The 18,086-nt window shown below is 58.2% G+C and overlaps 1 protein-coding gene across 6 annotated transcripts; it reads left to right on the top strand.

Annotated features, from left to right (window-relative positions):
* The first annotated feature begins 6,123 nt into the window (after positions 1 to 6,123).
* On the top strand, positions 6,124 to 17,291 carry WDR81 (WD repeat domain 81). 6 transcript variants are annotated; one of them, XR_005017788.1, is made up of 10 exons: positions 6,124 to 10,047; positions 10,797 to 10,904; positions 11,225 to 11,415; positions 11,538 to 11,728; positions 11,978 to 12,143; positions 12,222 to 12,387; positions 13,073 to 13,762; positions 14,388 to 14,533; positions 14,819 to 15,828; positions 16,114 to 16,252. XR_005017788.1 is itself a non-coding variant. In XM_036836932.1 (10 exons), the coding sequence occupies exons 1-10, from the start codon at positions 6,357 to 6,359 to the stop codon at positions 16,372 to 16,374; spliced, it is 5,850 nt and encodes a 1,949-aa protein (XP_036692827.1). In that variant the 5' UTR covers positions 6,124 to 6,356; the 3' UTR covers positions 16,375 to 17,291. The 6 variants fall into 6 exon arrangements, 4 of the variants coding, with proteins under 4 accessions (XP_036692827.1, XP_036692828.1, XP_036692829.1 ...); XM_036836932.1 differs by having other exon boundaries at positions 14,819 to 14,998; positions 16,054 to 17,291; XM_036836933.1 differs by having other exon boundaries at positions 14,819 to 14,998; positions 16,114 to 17,291.
* Positions 17,292 to 18,086: the final 795 nt, after the last annotated feature.

Consider the following 18,086-nt stretch of genomic DNA (forward strand, 5'->3'; position numbering starts at 1 on the left):
TCCCCGACCGTCTTAGCTCTGACTGGCAAGGAAGCCACCCCTTTGCCTAGTGGAGTAGCGCTAGGCCGCGCCCACCAAGTCGCGAGCTGGCCAATAGGTGAAAAGGTGTGGCTTAGCCCTCTGCCTAGGCTAACATGCTTAGAGGGGTGCTACGTCAAACCCGAGTCCTAAAAAGCAGAAGGAAGTAAAGGCGTGTGTGTTTGCAGTGCATACTGGTCAATGTAGTTCTCGGTCTGACACCTCGTTCCCAGAATCCAGCGCGCTCTGTGAGTTGGCATTTTTAAACTCATCTCTGAATCCATCCCGGCGAAGTCCTTAAAGGGCTACAGCCCCTCCTTTTTGGAGCCGAGAGTGGTTCTTTTAGACAGCCCCCAAACGGATTCACTGAAGGAGGCGATAGATCTCTCAGGAAAGGTGGAGGAGGAGAGGCAGCAGGAGTGAGGAGAACTGAAGGTGGAAATCAGCCCCCAGGGCAGCCAGACTCTTCCTTTGGAATGAGAACTCCTGGGGGCTTTTGGGGGAGGGAGGACTGCCCACCTCGGCTGGCCCCAGCGTTCAATGGAGAGATCTACTCCACCTCTCCTGGAGCCTTCCTAATCAGAGGAGACTTCTGGTAGATGTCTCGCCCCAGTCACAGAGAGACAAAGCCTCTCAAGCAGCAGCTTCCTAACGAAAGATTTATAGCAGAGTCTTCACCTGAGGGTAGAAGGAAGACTTGTGGTCAGCAACTAGGGGACGGGCCGGGCCAAAGTGCAACTGGCCAGCAACCCCGTCCTCTGCCCAATACCCCCATTCTGTCCCGCCCCCCAGAAGCTTTTCACCGACTCAGGCCTACTTCGGGAAGAGATTTCAAAGGTGGAGACCAATGAGGAGGCTGCTCCTTCCCCAGAGGCCAATCAGAGCATAGAGGGGCGGGAGAATGGGCCAAAGGGGGGAAAAAAAAAAAAAAAAAAAAACAGAAAACGGAAAGGAACCCAATGACTTGGCAAAAGCTGCAGAACCGCTTAGTTAAAGGGGCAAGTCTGAGACCCACCCCACCTCAATCACTCGCATCTCTCCACCACCACCACCAAAGAGGAATGTGTGGAGAGGGATCCATGACTTTTCCATAAGCTCCCAATTGGCGGGGTGAAGATAACAGCCTGGAGTGTGAGATAGTTCCTTCCGTATTAAAGAGGGGCTCCACCAAGTGATTGCTATGGCTCCTAGGAGCTCCAGAATGCCGAACCTGTGTTCAGAACATTGTGCCTTTAAGGAAACTTCCTGCCTTCCACCCCAGTAACAGCTGATTGTTGGGAAGTGTGACCTCAGGGGACGAATCAGCTGTTACCACATCCTCCTCCAGTTCTGCCCTCCCTTTATCCCTTTATCCCCACCCCCCTATGGGTGGTGAGGGAAGGAAGGAGATGAAACCCCAAATATGGGGGACCTGCTTGAGTGTTCTTTCCTCTTCCCTCTCACTCCAAGACTGTCTCCCTCCCCTGCCCCCCCTTCTCCTCCCTCCCTCTTCTCTCCCCCCTCTCCCTCCCCCAATCTGCTGGTTAGTTCTTCAGAGGCTCTGAGCCTGGAACGAGAGGTATTTCCTGTCGGCACTGTCTGCTCAGACCCGCCCTCCCCTGGTCTAGTTGGGAGGCCAGTACTGGGGAGGCCCAGAATGGTGGCTGCCTGGCTGTGTGGGTGCTCTAGGAATGGGTACTGGGGAAGGTCCAGTGAAGCTGAGGACCAAACCTAGAGAAGAGGAATGGCTGTGGAAACAAGCCTCCTCGGGGTCAGAACCCTGCTCCCCAGGCCAGCTGCCCCCTACTTCCTGCTCAAGTTCCTCCCCAGGGAGGGTCCTGCTAAGGGAATCCTCCTGGCTTTGCCCATTACTCCACTTCTAACTGTTCATAGACACCACCTGGCCCTTCACGGCTCCATGTTTTACACTTTCACCCCCCACTGCAAAGGTGCTAATGTGGAGCCTCCCAGGGGCTACAGGTGGAGCACAAGGGCCCCAGAAACCAGGGGCTTTGGCTGGGAAGTCCTGTGCCAGAAGACCCAGGTAAATATTTTGCCCCAGCCCTGAGCTGGGAGTCGGGGTCACTCCAGGACAAGCTTAGTGTGAAGTCCCAGGACTGACTTGGCAAGGTTGGGAGAAACTGAGCAGGGTCTTGGCCAAGCTTGGAAGAAAGAGAAATCTCACCAGCTGCCCCCATTCTCCATTATCCTTAGCATAAAAGTCCCATTCCCTTCTCACCCAAGGCCCTTGGGGTAGGCCCTTTCCCATTTTGTTCTAACTTTCCATGTCCCCACCCTCCCACCCTATAGGGCAAAAGCACAGGCTTTGAGTCCAGGGTTTCTCAATCACAGCACTATTGACATTTTGGGCTGGCTAATTTCTTGTGGCGGCTGTCCTGTACATAGTAGCTTGTTTAGCGGTATCCCCGGGCCACTAGATGCCTTTAGCACCCCCCCACGACAACCAAAATTGTCACCAGACATGACCAAATGTCCCCTGGGGGCCAAAATCGCCCCTAATTGAGAAACACTGAGTTAGACAAACTTGGATTCAAATTCCAACTCTTACCAGCTGCGAGCTTGATGAAGATACTTAACATCTCTGAGCCTCAATTTCCTCATCTACAAAATTGAATGAATAATAAACTCATGGCTTATTGTAGGGTTTTAGAAAGGAATATGTTTGAAAACACCTAGCACAGTACCTGGCCTACGGTTGGTGCACTAAACACTACCTTCCTTCACTTTTCTCCTTGCCAGATCAGCAAGAGCTAACCTCACTCAGCATGCGCTGACTACTGGGGCTGCTGCAGCTTCCCTCCCTGACCCTCCAAGCCATGACTTCCCAGAAACACAATACTGAGTTTGGCGAAGGAGAGTGACTAATTTGGTACCCGATTCCCTAAAGCCCAAGTGTGCTTGGGTTGGGATTCAGGGAGCACTTGGGAATAGAGCTGTTACAGAACATTATATCTCAAGATGTGGACTGCAGATTGCCTGCATCAGAATTATGTAGTGCTTGTTAAAAATTCAGATTCCAAAAAAAAAAAAAATTCAGATTCCAGCATCTCAATCAGAAGTACAAATAAAGTGTGAAAAACCATGGTTTTAGGGTTCAGACTGGGGAAGGTGTCAGTACCCCAGAAATCTTAGGGCACCAGTGCCCAGTATTGCAAGAACATCCCTGTTTAAGGGATGGAAAGAGGGACTTCCCTGGTGGTGCTGTGGTTAAGAATCCGCCTGCCGATGCAGGGGACATGGGTTCGAGCCCTGGTCTGGGAGGATCCCACATGCTGCGGAGCAGCTGAGCCCGTGTGCCACAACTACTGAGCCCGCGCACCTAGAGCCCGTGCTCCACAACAAGAGAAGCCACCACAATGAGAAGCCCGCGCACTGCAACGAAGAGGAGCCCCCGCTCGCCGCAACTAGAGAAAGCCCGCGCGCAGCAATGAAGACCCAATGCAGCCAAAAATAAATAAAATAAATAAATTTAAGGGATGGAAAGAACTGTAAGAGATAAGGTTAGTTACACTCAAGGTCATTGCTGCATTGCAAGTCAAAACCACTAGAGGGCAGGGCACGCACAAACTTGCAGAAAGAAAAAGTAACTCCTGTTCAGTCTAGGTAAACTGAGAGAAGAGCAAAGATCATGCAGACCAAAATTTTAATGGTACTAAGAAGCACGCACAAAGGAACTTCCCTGGTGGTCCAGTGGTTAAGACTCCGTGCTCCCAATTCAGGGGGCCCAGGTTCGATCCCTGCTCAGGGAACTACATCCGCATGCCGCAACTAAAAGATCCCGCATGCCGCAACTAAAGATCCTGCATGCCACAACTAAAGATCCTGCATGCCACAACTAAAAAAAAAATTCCACATGCCAAAACGAAGATCCTACATGCTGCAACTAAGACCCGGCACAGCCAAATAAATAAATAAGTATTAAAAAAAAAAAAAAAGAAGAAGCAGGCACTACCTCCAGACCATCCTTTGGTCTCAGGTACTCAGACCAATGTTGGGGATACAAGATTGTCAAGGAACACCTAATTTTCCTGGTGAAAAAACAATAGTGCATGATGGTTACCAAAGGGGAAATGTCAGGGAGGGGAGGGATAAATTAGGAGCTTGGGATTATATATATATATTATATATATAAAATAGATAATCAACAAAGACCTACTGTATAGCACATGGAACTCTACTCAGTATTCTGTAATTACCTATATGGAAAAGAATCTGAAAGAGAATGAATATATGTATGTGTATAACTGAACCACTTTGCTGTACACCTGAAACTAAAACAACATTGTAAATCAACTGTACTGCAATAAAATTTTAAAAACAAAACAAATACTGCATGGCCAAGGAGTACGAAGAATATTGGTTTTAGAATGAGATAGGCCTGGGTTTGAATCCTGGTCTACCACTTCTTAGCTATGTGACCTAAGCAAGTTACCTAAGGTAGTCAGCTTCCTCATTCTAAAAGGGATCTAAAGCTATCTTCGTAAAAGGGGTTGTGGTGAGAGCTAAACAAATCAAAGTATGCAAAGTGCTTAGCACGATGCCTGGCTCCTAATCAGCGCTCATAAGTGGTGGTTGTGGGACTTCCCTGGTGGCTCAGTGGTTGGGAATCTGCCTGCCAATGCAGGGGACACGGGTTTGATTCCTGGTCCGGGAAGATCCCATGTGCTGCGGAGCAACTAAGCCCATGCGCCACAACTACTGAGCCTGTGCACCACAACTACTGAGCCTGTGCTCTAGAGCCTGTGTGTCACAACTACTGAAGCCCGTGTGCCTAGAGCCCCGTGCTCCGTAACAAGAGAAGCCACAGCAATGAGAAGCCCACACACCGCAACGAAGAGTAGCCCCCACTCGCCGCAACTAGAAAAAAGCGCATGTGCAGCAAGGAAGACCCAATGCGGCCAAAAATGAAAAGTAAATAAATTAAAAAAAAAAACGGTGGCTGTAAGTTATTACTGCCCAAGGTCATGTGACCAAGCACATCAGGGGCTCCAGCTGCCCCTTCAAGAAAGATAGATGGAACTAGATCATGGCTGAGCCATTCCTGTCTCCTCTCTAATTAGGACTTTATTTTTTTCTTAAGTGCCTTTATGGAGCTCCCACATCTCCACGCCGGACTCCTACATGAGGCAAACTCTCCTTCTAGGAGTGGGACTCAAAAAACAGACAGTGGGTTCACCGCAGACATCGGCCTATCTATCCTGCAAATGAGTCAGAACCGAGACCCCTTGAAGGAGTCCTGTAGTTTTGGTGCCAGCTCACTGGTTTCCGCTCCCTGTTCGTGCTGCACCCTCCCCCCAGCCACCGTGGCATCTGCAAGGCTCTGACCACAGCAGGCAGGCTCTGTAGCAAAGCAGAGGCAGATCTTCAACAGGAAGTCTTGGGGAAACATTTCCTCCCACGAACTCCAGGCCTTTGAGCCTGGGCCTCTTCTCTCCCCAAGACTGCCCAGAATTAAAAAAAAAAAAAAAAAAGGCGTTAAGAGGTCTGTCAGTGGGGAGGACTCCAGGGAAAAGGATCTGTGCACCACCTTCTAAGTCTCCATTCTAACCCTTGGACAAGCCTCTTTGGAGGCTCTTGGTTTTCACCTGTAAAATATAAATAGTAACCGTCCCTCCTACCTCACTGAGTGTTGTGAGGGCCAAATGGAATGTTACTGATGAAATATTTTGGAAAACTAAAAGCTCTTTTTTTTGGTAGGCAGCATGGAGGCGGTGAAGGGACTTATGTCAAAAGTCCCATCTCGGCTCCGGGTTTCTTCTCTGTAAAACCAGAGGGAGGTGGGGTGGTGGCAGGGATGATCAGCTACTTAAAGTGTGCCATCTCTAGGGAAAGCCTCCCTAGGTCCGCGACCCAGCACATGAAGGAGGAAGTAGGAAGGGGAGGGGAAATCCCGTGGGTCGCTCAGTATCCCCCTCCCCTGCCCCTTTCACCCCGAGGAAGCGAATCCGCCACCGGGCCCAGCAGAGCGCTGGGAGGGAGGGCGCCGAGGCCGGCCGGGCGGTGGCGCGGGCGGGAGGCGGGGTTCCCCGGACCAGTCGAGCCACGTGCGGTTGTTTCCGTGCCGGGGCGATCACGTGAGCAGCGTCAGCTGACCCGTCACAGTGGAGCCCGGCGCTGGCGTCCCGCATCCCCCGCCCTGCCGCTCCCGGAGTGCAGGACCTTGCTGAGGGGTAAGTGCGCCCCAGCGCCCCCTCTGTCTTCGGCCCACCCCCGCCTCCTCCGTCCCAGCCCCTGTCCCTCGCCCATCCCCACCCACCCGGCTTGGCACCCCGGAAGCTGTGGCGAGGAGGGCCGTGGCCGGGCTCAGCCCCGCGCCGCCCCCAGGCGGCCAGGAGGGGATGGCCCAGGGGAGCAGGGGGCGGGAAGTCGCTCTTACCACCGAGGCCGAGGGCTGGTCGCCACCCCCGAGCCCCGACATGGAGGAGCTGCTCCGGAGCGTGGAGAGAGACCTGAACATCGATGCCCGGCAGCTGGCTCCAGCCCCGGGGGGCACCCACGTGGTGGCCCTAGTGCCTGCGCGCTGGCTGGCCAGCCTCCGCGAGCGCCGGCTGCCCCCGGGACCGTGTCCCCGCGCTGAAGGCCTGGGCGAAGCGGAAGTCAGAACTCTCCTGCAACGCTCCGTGCAGAGGCTGCCCCCCGGTTGGACGCGTGTGGAGGTCCACGGGCTGCGGAAACAGAGGCTCTCTTACCCGCTGGGCTCCCTGCCTTTTGAGGAGGGGTCCGGCAGCCCGGAGACCCTCACTCGCTTCATGCAGGATGTGGCTGCCCAGAATTATCGCAACCTGTGGCGCCACGCGTATCACACTTATGGGCAGCCCTACAGTCATAGCCCTGCCCCTGCAGGTGTCCCTGCCCTGGACTCAGTACGACAAGCTCTGCAGAGGGTCTATGGTTGCCCCTTCCTGCCAGTGGGCGAAGCTACCCAGTGCCCATCACATGCCAGAGATAGCCCCTGTCCTCCTCGGGGCAACCCTGCCTCTCCCAGTCTTCTGAGAGCTGAGGCTCTGTTGGAGTCACCAGAGATGTTGTATGTGGTGCACCCCTATGTGCAGTTCTCCCTGCATGACGTGGTCACCTTCAGCCCTGCCAAGCTGACCAACAGCCAAGCCAAGGTGCTCTTCATTCTCTTCCGCGTGCTGAGGGCCATGGATGCCTGTCACCGCCAGGGACTGGCCTGTGGGGCCCTATCTTTGCACCACATCGCTGTGGATGAGAAGCTTTGCAGTGAGCTACGGCTGGACCTGAGTGCTTACGAGAAGCTCAAAGAGGATGAGAAGGAGGAGATCTCTGTAGCAAGAAATGGGGCAGGCATTGAGCCTGGAGAGGAGGGAGGAGGGGGACCTGGGTGTCCCACCTGCCAGGAGGAACTTAGGGACCTCATGCTAGACTGGGTCCATGGCCGCATCAGCAACTTCCACTACCTCATGCAGCTGAATCGGTTGGCAGGTCGGCGGCAGGGGGACCCCAACTACCACCCAGTGCTGCCCTGGGTGGTGGACTTCACCACGCCCCGGGGGCGCTTCCGAGACCTGCGCAAGTCCAAGTTCCGCCTCAACAAGGGGGATAAACAGCTGGACTTCACGTATGAGATGACGCGGCAGGCGTTTGTGGCAGGTGGCGCGGGGGGCGGGGAGCCACCGCACGTTCCTCACCACATCTCTGACGTGCTTTCTGACATCACGTACTATGTGTACAAGGCTCGGCGCACACCCCGGTCGGTGCTCTGTGGACACGTGCGGGCGCAGTGGGAGCCCCATGAGTATCCCGCAAGCATGGAGCGTATGCAGAGCTGGACACCTGATGAGTGCATCCCCGAGTTCTACACCGATCCCTCCATCTTCTGCTCCATCCACCCTGACATGCCCGACCTGGACGTGCCGGCCTGGTGCAGCTCCAGCCAGGAGTTCGTGGCTGCCCACCGGGCGCTGCTGGAGAGCCGAGAGGTGTCCCAGGACCTACACCACTGGATTGACCTCACCTTCGGCTACAAACTCCAGGGCAAGGAGGCCGTGAAGGAGAAGAATGTGTGTCTGCACCTGGTGGACGCCCACACGCACCTGACCAGCTACGGCGTGGTGCAGCTCTTCGATCAGCCGCACCCCCGGCGCCTGGCCGGGGCCCCTGCCCTTGCCCCTGAACCTCCACTCATCCCCAGGCTGTTGTTCCAGACCATCCAGGAGAGCATGGGCCGGGAGGACTTCCCAGCACAGCTTACGAACGGAACGGGCAGGCCGGTTTTGGAGGCCACTCCCCATGAGGCTGCCTGGACCAGGGACAGGCCCGTGGTGGGGGAAGATGACTTGGAGCAGGCCACAGAAGCTCTGGATTCCATCTCCCTCACTGGGAAGGCAGGTGACCAGCTGGGCCCCTCTTCCTCCTCCTCCTCCTCCTCCTCCTCCTCCTCTTCTAGTCAAGCCCCTCCAGGCCTCCTGCCTTTCTCAGGGGCCTCAGCCTCTCGACCAGGCCGCCGGAACAAAGCTGCTGGGGTAGACCCCGGGGAAGGTGAGGAGGGCAAGATTCTTCTTCCGGAGGGCTTCAGTCCTCTGCAGGCTCTGGAAGAGTTGGAGAAACTGGGCAACTTCTTGACCAAAGGCCTGGGGGGCCGCTTGGAGGTGCCTCAGCAGCCCCAGGTCCAGCGAGCCGTGCAGCTGCGGGACCTCTTCCATCGGGACATGCAGGCGCTGGGTGTCCTGTTGGCTGAGATGGTGTTTGCCACCAGGGTCCGGACACTGCAGCCTGATGCGCCTTTGTGGGTACGCTTCGAGGCTGTTCGGGGGCTCTGCACACGCCATCCCAAGGAGGTCCCTGTGTCTCTGCAGCCCGTGCTGGACACGCTCCTGCAGCTCAGTGGCCGTCAAGGCCCCGTGGTTGCAGGGAGGGGCAAGCTGGACCCGCTGTTTGAGTACAGGCCCGTCTCCCAGGGATTGCCCCCGCCCGGCCCGGCCCAGCTCCTCAGCCCCTTCAGCTCCGTGGTTCCCTTCCCTCCGTACTTCCCTGCGCTGCACAAGTTCATCCTCTTGTACCAGGCAAGGCACGTGGAGGACGAGGCCCAGGGGCGGGAGCTGGTCTTTGCTCTGTGGCAGCAACTGGGTGCAGTTTTGGGTGACATCACCCCCGAGGGCCTGGAGATCTTGCTGCCTTTTGTGCTGTCACTCATGTCTGAGGAGCACACAGCCGTGTATACGGCCTGGTACCTATTTGAACCTGTCGCCAAGGCACTGGGCCCCAAAAATGCTAACAAGTACCTACTGAAGCCTCTCATTGGTGCCTACGAGAGCCCCTGCCGGCTCCACGGGCGCTTCTACCTGTACACCGACTGCTTTGTGGCCCAGCTAATGGTGCGGCTGGGCCTGCAGGCCTTTCTCGTCCACCTGCTGCCCCACGTCCTGCAGGTGCTGGCGGGTGTGGAGGCCTCCCAGGAGGAAAGCAAGGGCCTGGCGGGGGCTGCAGAGGATGAGGAAAGTGGGCTCCCGGGGGCCAGGCCCAGCTCCTGTGCCTTTGGGGAGGAGATCCAGATGGATGGGCAGCCTGCTGCCTCCTCGGGCCTGGGCCTCCTGGACTACACGTCTGGCGTCAGCTTCCACGACCAGGCCGACCTCCCTGAGACGGAGGACTTCCAGGCCGGGCTCTACGTGGCCGAGTCCCCTCAGCCCCAGGAGGCTGAGGCTGTGAGCCTGGGCCGGCTGAGTGACAAGAGCAGCCCCAGCGAGGCCTCCCTGGGCGAGGAGCGCGTGGCAGACGAGGGGGGCGCCCCGGCGGACAAGAGCAGCCTCAGGTCAGGTGACAGCAGCCAGGACTTGAAGCAAAGCGAGGGCTCCGAGGAGGAAGAGGAGGAGGAGGAAGGCTGTGTGGTGTTGGAGGAGGGGGAGGGGGAGCAAGATGAGGTCCCCGAGGCGTCTGAGCTCACGCTGTCCAACACGGTGCTGTCCATGGATACGGTTGTGGCCGGTGACGGCGGGGCCGACGGGGAGGAAGAAGAGGAGCCGCTGACCGAGCGGTCGGAGGGCAAGGAGCAGGAGATCCTTCTTGGTGAGTCCTCAGGCCTGGAGACGTCGGTCTGAGAGTCATCGTGTGCGGAGCCCCTGCCCTGTGCCAAGCAGTGGGTCGAGCAGATCCACACGCAGCAGAGCCATGGGCCTGCCCTCCTGGAGCTCACGTCCATGCTGTAGGCAGTCTTCCGTAAGCACGAGTTCTGTTAGTGCTACAAACAACGTGGCTGGCTACCACAAGGGAATATAACATGGGCTTAGATCTCATTTTCAGGTGTCAGAGAAGGTTTCCTTGGAAGTAGGGCCTGCTGAGGTTCAACGAGGAGGAGGTAGCTGGGCAAAAATGGCAGGCTCTGCGGTGGGAAGAGCATTCCAGGCAGAGGGAACAGCATGTGCGAGGCGCTGAGGCTGTCACGGTTCCATTAAAGAATCTGTGAAAGGCCAGTGTGGTTAGACTGAGAGAGTGAAGAGAAGTGGAAGGGGAAGAGGCCAGAGGGGGTGGTAGCCAGGGCCTCATTTCGGAGCTGGGGGAGATTCACTGAAAGGGTCACCTTCCTGCAGGGTATGCCCGAGTAGAGGTGCCTGGAGCAGCCCCAAAGCCAGACTCCCGCAGGCCAGCTCTGCCGCTGCTAAAGGGAGGGTGGTGGCGTGGGGTGGCCAGGTGCTGGCTGGGCTCCTGGGCAGAGTTGGCGTCCGCGTCGGCTAGGCGGGGTCCGTGGGGTGGGGTGGGGTGGGGGAGTAGTGAGCCGCCGTTATCTGATGAGCTCAGGGCCTGCTCCCGCCCTGCAGATACGGCCTGCAAGATGGTCCGCTGGCTGTCCGCCAAGCTCGGCCCCACCGTGGCCTCTCGCCACGTGGCTCGGAACCTGCTCCGCCTGCTGACGTCGTGTTATGTTGGTAAGGCCGGGGATGGGGCTTCCTCCAGCCCTTTGCCCATCTTCGGCCCCCTGTAGCGGATCCTTCCCACTTTCACGTCGGACCATCTCCTGGCCCGGTCCTGGGTCCCAGTCTGTAAGCTCCTTCCTTCCTTGGGTGAGGCACGGGGAGACCCCAAGCTAGAGTGAGCAGGAGTGGCCACCGCAGTCCCTGAAGGCCCACCTTCCTGCCCTCCACTAGCTGCTCAAGGCTGCTGGCCTCCTGCCCTCCACTAGCTGCTCAAGGCTGCTGGCCTCCTGCCCTCCACTAGCTGCTCAAGGCTGCTGGCCCTTCCTTGGCAGGGCCCACCCGGCAGCAGTTCACCGTGAGCAGTGGCGAGAGCCCCCCGCTGAGTGTGGGCAACATCTACCAGAAGAGACCAATACTGGGCGATATAGTATCGGGACCCGTGCTCAGCTGCCTCCTCCACGTTGCCCACCTGTACGGGGAGCCCGTCCTCACCTACCAGTACCTGCCCTACATCAGCTACCTGGTCAGTCACCGTTTGGCAGCCGGGGTCTGGGCGGCTGAGGAGCCTGAGGGCCGACCCAGGACCTCTTTGGGTTCCCGGCGGTCTGTGAGGCAACCTGGCCCTCATCTGCTCTGTGGCCCTAGGTGGCCCCGGGTAGTACCTCAGGCCCCAGTCGACTGAACAGCCGCAAGGAGGCGGGGCTGCTGGCAGCAGTGACTCTGACCCAGAAGATCATCGTGTACCTCTCAGACACCACCCTCATGGACATCCTGCCCCGTATCAGCCACGAGGTCTTGCTGCCCGTGCTCAGCTTCCTCACTTCCCTCGTCACGGGGTAGGGCCCTGCACCACCCCACAGGGGAGCAGCCCAGCTGAGGGGGTGACCTGGGGTGCGGGGCGTCAGGAGTCCTGGTTCTCATCCCAGCTGGGTGACCCTGAGCAAGCCACACCTGTCCTGTGCCTTCGTTTCCTCATCTGGTCTGGACCAGTTGGTCTTATAGCTCCTTTCATTTACAGCTTTGGATAGATCTGGGGAAGCCCTGCAGAGTCAGTGGGGGCTGGAGCTTATAAGCTCTATTTCCAGGTTCCCAAGTGGAGCCCAGGCCCGGACTGTCCTGTGTATGAAAACCATTAGCCTCATCGCCCTCATCTGCCTGCGCATCGGACAGGAGATGGTCCAGCAGCACCTGAGCGAGCCCGTGGCCACCTTCTTTCAAATCTTCTCTCAGCTGCATGAGCTTCAGCACCAGGTGGGCAGACCTACCTGGCTGGGGTGGGCTGGCCAGGGGCCGTGGCCTCCGCTGACTCCCCGGGCTTCCTGCCCACAGGATCTGAAGCTGGAGTCCGTGGGCCGCAGTGAGGGCCAGCTGCCAAAGGTGGCCTTCTCCGATGGGCAGCTGCGGCCTGTGGACCCCACCCTGCTGGATGAGCTGCAGAAAGTGTTCACCTTGGAGATGGCGTATACAATCTACGTGCCCTTCTCCTGCCTGTTGGGTACTGGCCCATCACGTCCCCTCCCAGCCTCTGTGGCTACAGCTCTTCCCCTGGGAGGGCCCCATGCTCCCCCAGCCCCTAGAGTCAGGAGTGGGTGTTAAGCACAGTTCTCTGGGTCAGAGCAAAGGGATTTGGCCTTAGGTCCCTGAGTCCCAGTGACGTATAAACAGGGATTGAGCTTTGGCCGGCAAGGAGGCACGGGAGCAGCCTGGCCTGTCCCTGGGGCAGGCAGGGGAGTCAGGCTGCCGGGCTGACGTCTTAGCAGCTGTCTGAGAGGAATGAGCAGCCCACTGTTCACGTAGCTTCCCGTATAGGCCGGGCCCTGTGCCAAGTGTCTACGTGTGCCATTGCCCTGAATAGGACGAACAGCCCTGGTCAGATATGTTGTCATCCCACCACTGAAATCTAGGCTGTGGGAGGGAGAGCATGACCTGTCTTGTTCACCGTTCTGTTTCTGATGCCCAGCATGGCACGCAGCACATGTGTAAGATGCTCACGTGTCCATACTGAAGGAATGAATCCACGTTTTCCTGGGGAGGAAACAGGCTCAGAGATGAAGAGTTACTTGCTTAGAGTTGCACAGACAGTACCTACCCTGCCTTCTGTGGTTCCCAAGCCCTTGGGTGGGTGGTGGCAGTCGCTTGCCATCTCCCCTAATCTCAGGACCTCTCCCACTCCCATCCAGGTGACATCATCCGGAAAATCATCCCCAACCACGAGCTGGTGGGGGAGCTGGCGGGACTGTATCTGGAGAGCATCAGCCCAAGCAATTGCAGCCCTGCCAGCGTGGAGCCCACCGCACCCAGCACCGGCCCTGAGTGGGACCCCCAGGGTGGGGGCTGCCCCCAGGACGACGGCCACTCGGGGACCTTTGGGAGCGTCCTGGTCGGCAACCGCATCCAGATCCCCGATGACTCCCAGCCTGAGAGCCCCGGCCCGCTGGGCCCCATCTCCGGGGTGGGTGGCGGGGACCTCGGCAGCCAGAGCGAGGACAACGCGCTGAAGCGGGAGCTGCCGCGGAGCGCGCACGGGCTGAGTGGGAACTGGCTGGCGTACTGGCAGTACGAGATCGGCGTGAACCAGCAGGATGCCCACTTTCACTTCCACCAGATCCGCCTGCAGAGCTTCCCTGGCCACTCAGGGGCCGTCAAGTGTGTGGTGCCCCTGAGCAGCGAGGACTTCTTCCTGAGTGGCAGCAAGGACCGCACCGTGCGCCTCTGGCCCCTCTACAACTCTGGGGACGGCACCAGTGAGACAGCCTCACGCCTCGTCTATGCCCAGCACCGCAAGAGTGTCTTCTTTGTGGGCCAGCTTGAGGCCCCGCAGTGCGTGGTGAGCTGTGACGGGGCTGTGCACGTCTGGGACCCCTTCACAGGTGAGCGGGCCCAGGTGAGGCCTGTTCTGTTGCTGCTGTCTGGTACTCCACCAAGGGTGGTGGGTTGGGGTGTAATGGTACGTGGTTGAGGGTGACCCAGTGAGGCCACAGAGAGGGACGTCTAAGACTCGGAATCCGTCATACCCAAGTTTGAATCGGCTCTGCCAACTTACTTGCCGAGTGACCTTGAGCAAGTCACTCTGCTGCTGGAAGTATCAGTTTTCCTATCTGCAAAATGGGAATCAGAACAGCTGCTTTAGAAGATAACGCATAGGGGTTTGGCTTAACGTGGAGCACGTAGTACCTGGTTGGTAAACAGTTGCTCACTTATTTTTTGTCATCATTGTAGGCAGAAATAAGGTTAAAAAGCAGGGGGTGAGGAGGTAGAGTAGCATTGAGGTAGGTGGTGGGGAGGTAGCTTTCGGCGGGGGTGCTGTGTGAAGAGAGCGGCCTGGCTTGACCATGGAAGTAGGAAGGTGGGAGGGTCAAGAAACATCTTTAGCAGCATTTATTGAGGTTTCCTGGGATGTGGGAGACAGGTATGGGGTGGGTTGGGGGGATACGAGGAGTCGGGGCTCTTCCATCAGTGGCTGGGACCCAGATCCACCGTGCCTTTCCTTCCCAGGGAAGACCCTTCGCATGGTGGAGCCGTCGGACAGCCGGGTGCCCCTGACCGCTGTGGCTGTCATGCCCGCCCCCCACACCAGCATCACCATGGCCAGCTCTGACTCGACCCTGCGCTTTGTAGACTGCCGGAAGCCTGGCCTGCAGGTCAGGGGCAGCCTGTTCCCTGAGCCCTGGCCTGGGTGCCTGGCAGGGAGGAGAGACCCCTGAAGAGAGGAGGCCAGGGCAGAGTTTCTCTTTGGTGATGGATCACACGCAGCAGCAAACCCTGGGGTGGGGGGGGGACTCTGGCCCGGGATTTGGGGAGCCCCCCCTGGATGGGGGACGAGGCTCAGGCCTTCCAGCTGTGTGGGTTGGGGCATGAGCTGGACCTCGGGGAGATGCGGGTGGGAGCAGGCGGTGGCGCCTCAGCTTGTCTTCCTCTGCCCGCAGCATGAGTTCCGCCTGAGCGGCGGGCTGAACCCTGGACTCGTCCGCTCCCTGGCTGTCAGCCCCAGCGGCCGGAGTGTGGTGGCCGGCTTCTCCTCGGGCTTCATGGTGCTCCTGGACACCCGTACGGGCCTGGTTCTGCGTGGCTGGCCTGCCCATGAAGGGGACATCCTGCAGATCAAGGTGACAGACCTGGTCCCCCTCCCCTCCTGGCTGACTGCTCCAGCCCTCACCTCTGCTTAGAGCCCACCCAGGACAGGCTCCAGCTGACCTCCCTTATACCTGCCCGAGGACTGATGGGCAGGGAGGGTCAGGAGCCAGCTGCACCACGGGGGCCTCGGCAGGAGGCTGGCCTCTGGGTGGAACCGGGGGGCCGAGCTGACCCTGCTGCTTCCTGGTGATGTTCTAATGAGTAACCCTTGTCCATATTTGTCTTGCTTGGAGGATCAGGGGTCGGGCCCTGTCCGTGACCCAGTCAGGTTAAATAAAGCTCAGCTGGGAGGCTGTTTACTGCCCCCAGACCACTGAGCAGAGTCCATGCCCCCAGCTGGGCTGTCCCGGTGCGGGCAGGGGCGGATCGGGCATGGGAATCCTGCCCCCACCTCCACCCCCAGCCCATTTTCAATCACAGACCTCAGGGAACTGCTCAGGGAGGTGCAGGAGGGGAGGAACAGGGCTCTTTGTGGGAGGGTTTTTCCAGGCAACTGGGACTCCCTCCCCATCCTAAGTGGCAGCCAGGGGACATGCACTGCCACTGCTGGGGGCAGGCAGCCCCTGGTTCCCTCCAGGGCGCCCCAGGGGATCCTGGGTTCTGGGTGCCTCTAAATTCTGACTTTCCAAGAAAGCATCAGGAGGTCTCTGGGGTCAGCCTGGGTGTTAATCCTGGCTCTGCCACTTATTGGTTCTGTGACCTTGTATGATTACTTAACTTTCCTGAGCCTTAGTGTTTTCCTCTGTAAAATGGGAACAATGACAACAGCTTCCTCATAGAGTTGTTATGAAGATTAACCATGGTAAGATGTTTAATATACCTAATACAATGCTTGACGTAGTAAGTGCCCAAATTATAATGATGACTAGGTTGATGACACTTAATATATTCCTTTTAACTAACGTTAATATAACGTGGGAGGGTGGCAGCCTGTCCCCGGCTCAGGATGCCCTGTCTTCCTGGGAGATACTGTGGGAGGAAACAGGAAGACCCTGGGCCCTGCTGAGGCTCTGCTCTCCCCGGGCAGGCGGTGGAGGGCAGTGTCCTGGTCAGCTCTTCCTCTGACCACTCCTTGACTGTCTGGAAGGAGCTGGAGCAGAAGCCCACACATCACTACAAGTCAACATCCGACCCTATCCACACCTTCGACTTGTACGGCAGCGAGGTGGTAACCGGCACCGTGGCCAACAAGATCGGCGTCTGCTCCCTGCTTGAGCCGCCTTCCCAGGCCACCACCAAGCTCAGCTCCGAGAACTTCCGTGGCACGCTCACCAGCCTGGCCTTGCTGCCCACCAAACGCCACCTCCTGCTGGGCTCAGACAACGGGGTCATCCGCCTCCTGGCATAGTCCGAGGCAAGAGCTGGCCAGGCGGAGGTGGGCACACGTCCTCCGGGAGTCCATCCCTCACCTTTGTTTCCCCAGCAACATCCCTCCTGGCAAGCCTCAGGCCCCACACCCTGGGTACCCACATGGCCTGCCAGCTAAGGTGGCGTGGAGGTCTGGGCTCCTGAACCCCCAGAGCCACTGAGGCTGCCAGAAGGGATCTCGGTCATGGCTCGGGGCGATGCTGCCCCACCAAGCCAGCAGGAAGCAAGAGGGAGAGCCTGGGGAAAGCATCGCTGCCCTCTCTTCTCCCCAGCTCCACCCTCTGCATCCACATGGGGACAGGAGGCTCTGGGAAGGGGAAGGGAGACTCTCCCTGCCTAGCCAGCCTCCAGCCACAGCACCCCTTGCTGGGCTCTCTCTGCCCCTGTCCTGCAAGGACCGGGCCGCCGCCCCAGTCCAGGACACTGATGGTGCTTGGACTTCAGCCTCTAAGGGCTGGCCATGGTCCAGGAGTTAGGGGCCTTGGGTGGGGGTTGAAGTGTCCTCCCAGCCAGGCCCTGCCCAGTGTGGGACCAGTAGGGGAAGAAAGAGGGCAGGACCGAAGGAGAGGAGATGGACTGGGCCCGGTGGTGCCTGCCAGGAGCAACCCCATGCCTTGCCTGCCCACCCGTCACCACAGTGTTTGTGCCTTGAGCTGATGAGACAGCCCCTGGGTCCAGAGCCCCTGGGGGAGTGGGTCCAAGACCCTCAAAGAAGGGGCAAGAAGGATCATCTCTGCATCTCAGGTCTCCCTCCTCCAGGGGACAGGGAGACCTAGGCATCCCCGGGTCCTCACATTCTGGAGCAGAGATGAGGTCTGAGGCTGGGCCTCTGCTGCCTTCTCACTATTTGCAATAGTTGTAAATATGATCAATAAATTCTTTGGAAGAGCCATGGAACCGAGTGAGGCTTCTCTTTTTTTTCGGCCGTGCAGTGGAAGCACGGAGCCCCAACCCCTGGACCACCAGGGAGGTCCCTGAGTGAGGCTTTTCTTGACGACGGTGCTAGGGTGGGGAAAAGTTGAAACCCTGCAGCTTCCGGGACAGTGAGGAGAGGGTGAGGAGGTGGGGAGGCAGCCTGATCTCTGTTCTTCAGGTGGTACAGGGTACAGGGCTTCTGGTTCGTGCAGCCCCAGGCCAGTTTCCAGAACGCTCACCCTTGAGGAGTGTAAGGAGGTATTGTCCCGGTGAAGTAGGGTGCTGGGAGAGGCTGTGTTCCTCCGCATCTTTTCTCTCCCCACCCCCGCCTTCTGGATCCAGGCTGGAGGCATCCAACCAGGAGCCTGGGCACGTGAGGGTTGAGGATGGGCATCCTATCCTGGGTTCCCTGCGTCGTCTCTTGCAGCTTCCGCTTCCCTCCTCTTGGGAGGGGGAGGCAGTTATGGGGGTGAGGAAAGGACATTGGAAGTAGGAACCTGGATGTAACTCTGAGCCCAGCTCTGTGTCCTTGGGCAGGTCACACAGCTTCTCTGAGCCTGACTAAAACAGGGATAACCTCTCACTTCACGGGGTCACTGGAAGGCCCCTGTCCTTCCTGGATCTGCCCTCCGGCTGAGGACAGCCTCATCGACCGTCTCCTGAACCTCCTTTCTCTAGGCTCAAGTGGGACCCACATCTATGGGGGTTCCAGGTAGCTGTCCCAGTATTAGATGCCTTGGTGGGAAAGGGGTTTTTGGTCCCAATATCAATGTTTAA

This window comes from Balaenoptera musculus, chromosome 20, assembly GCF_009873245.2.
Source record: "Balaenoptera musculus isolate JJ_BM4_2016_0621 chromosome 20, mBalMus1.pri.v3, whole genome shotgun sequence".
Lineage (NCBI taxonomy): Eukaryota > Metazoa > Chordata > Mammalia > Artiodactyla > Balaenopteridae > Balaenoptera > Balaenoptera musculus.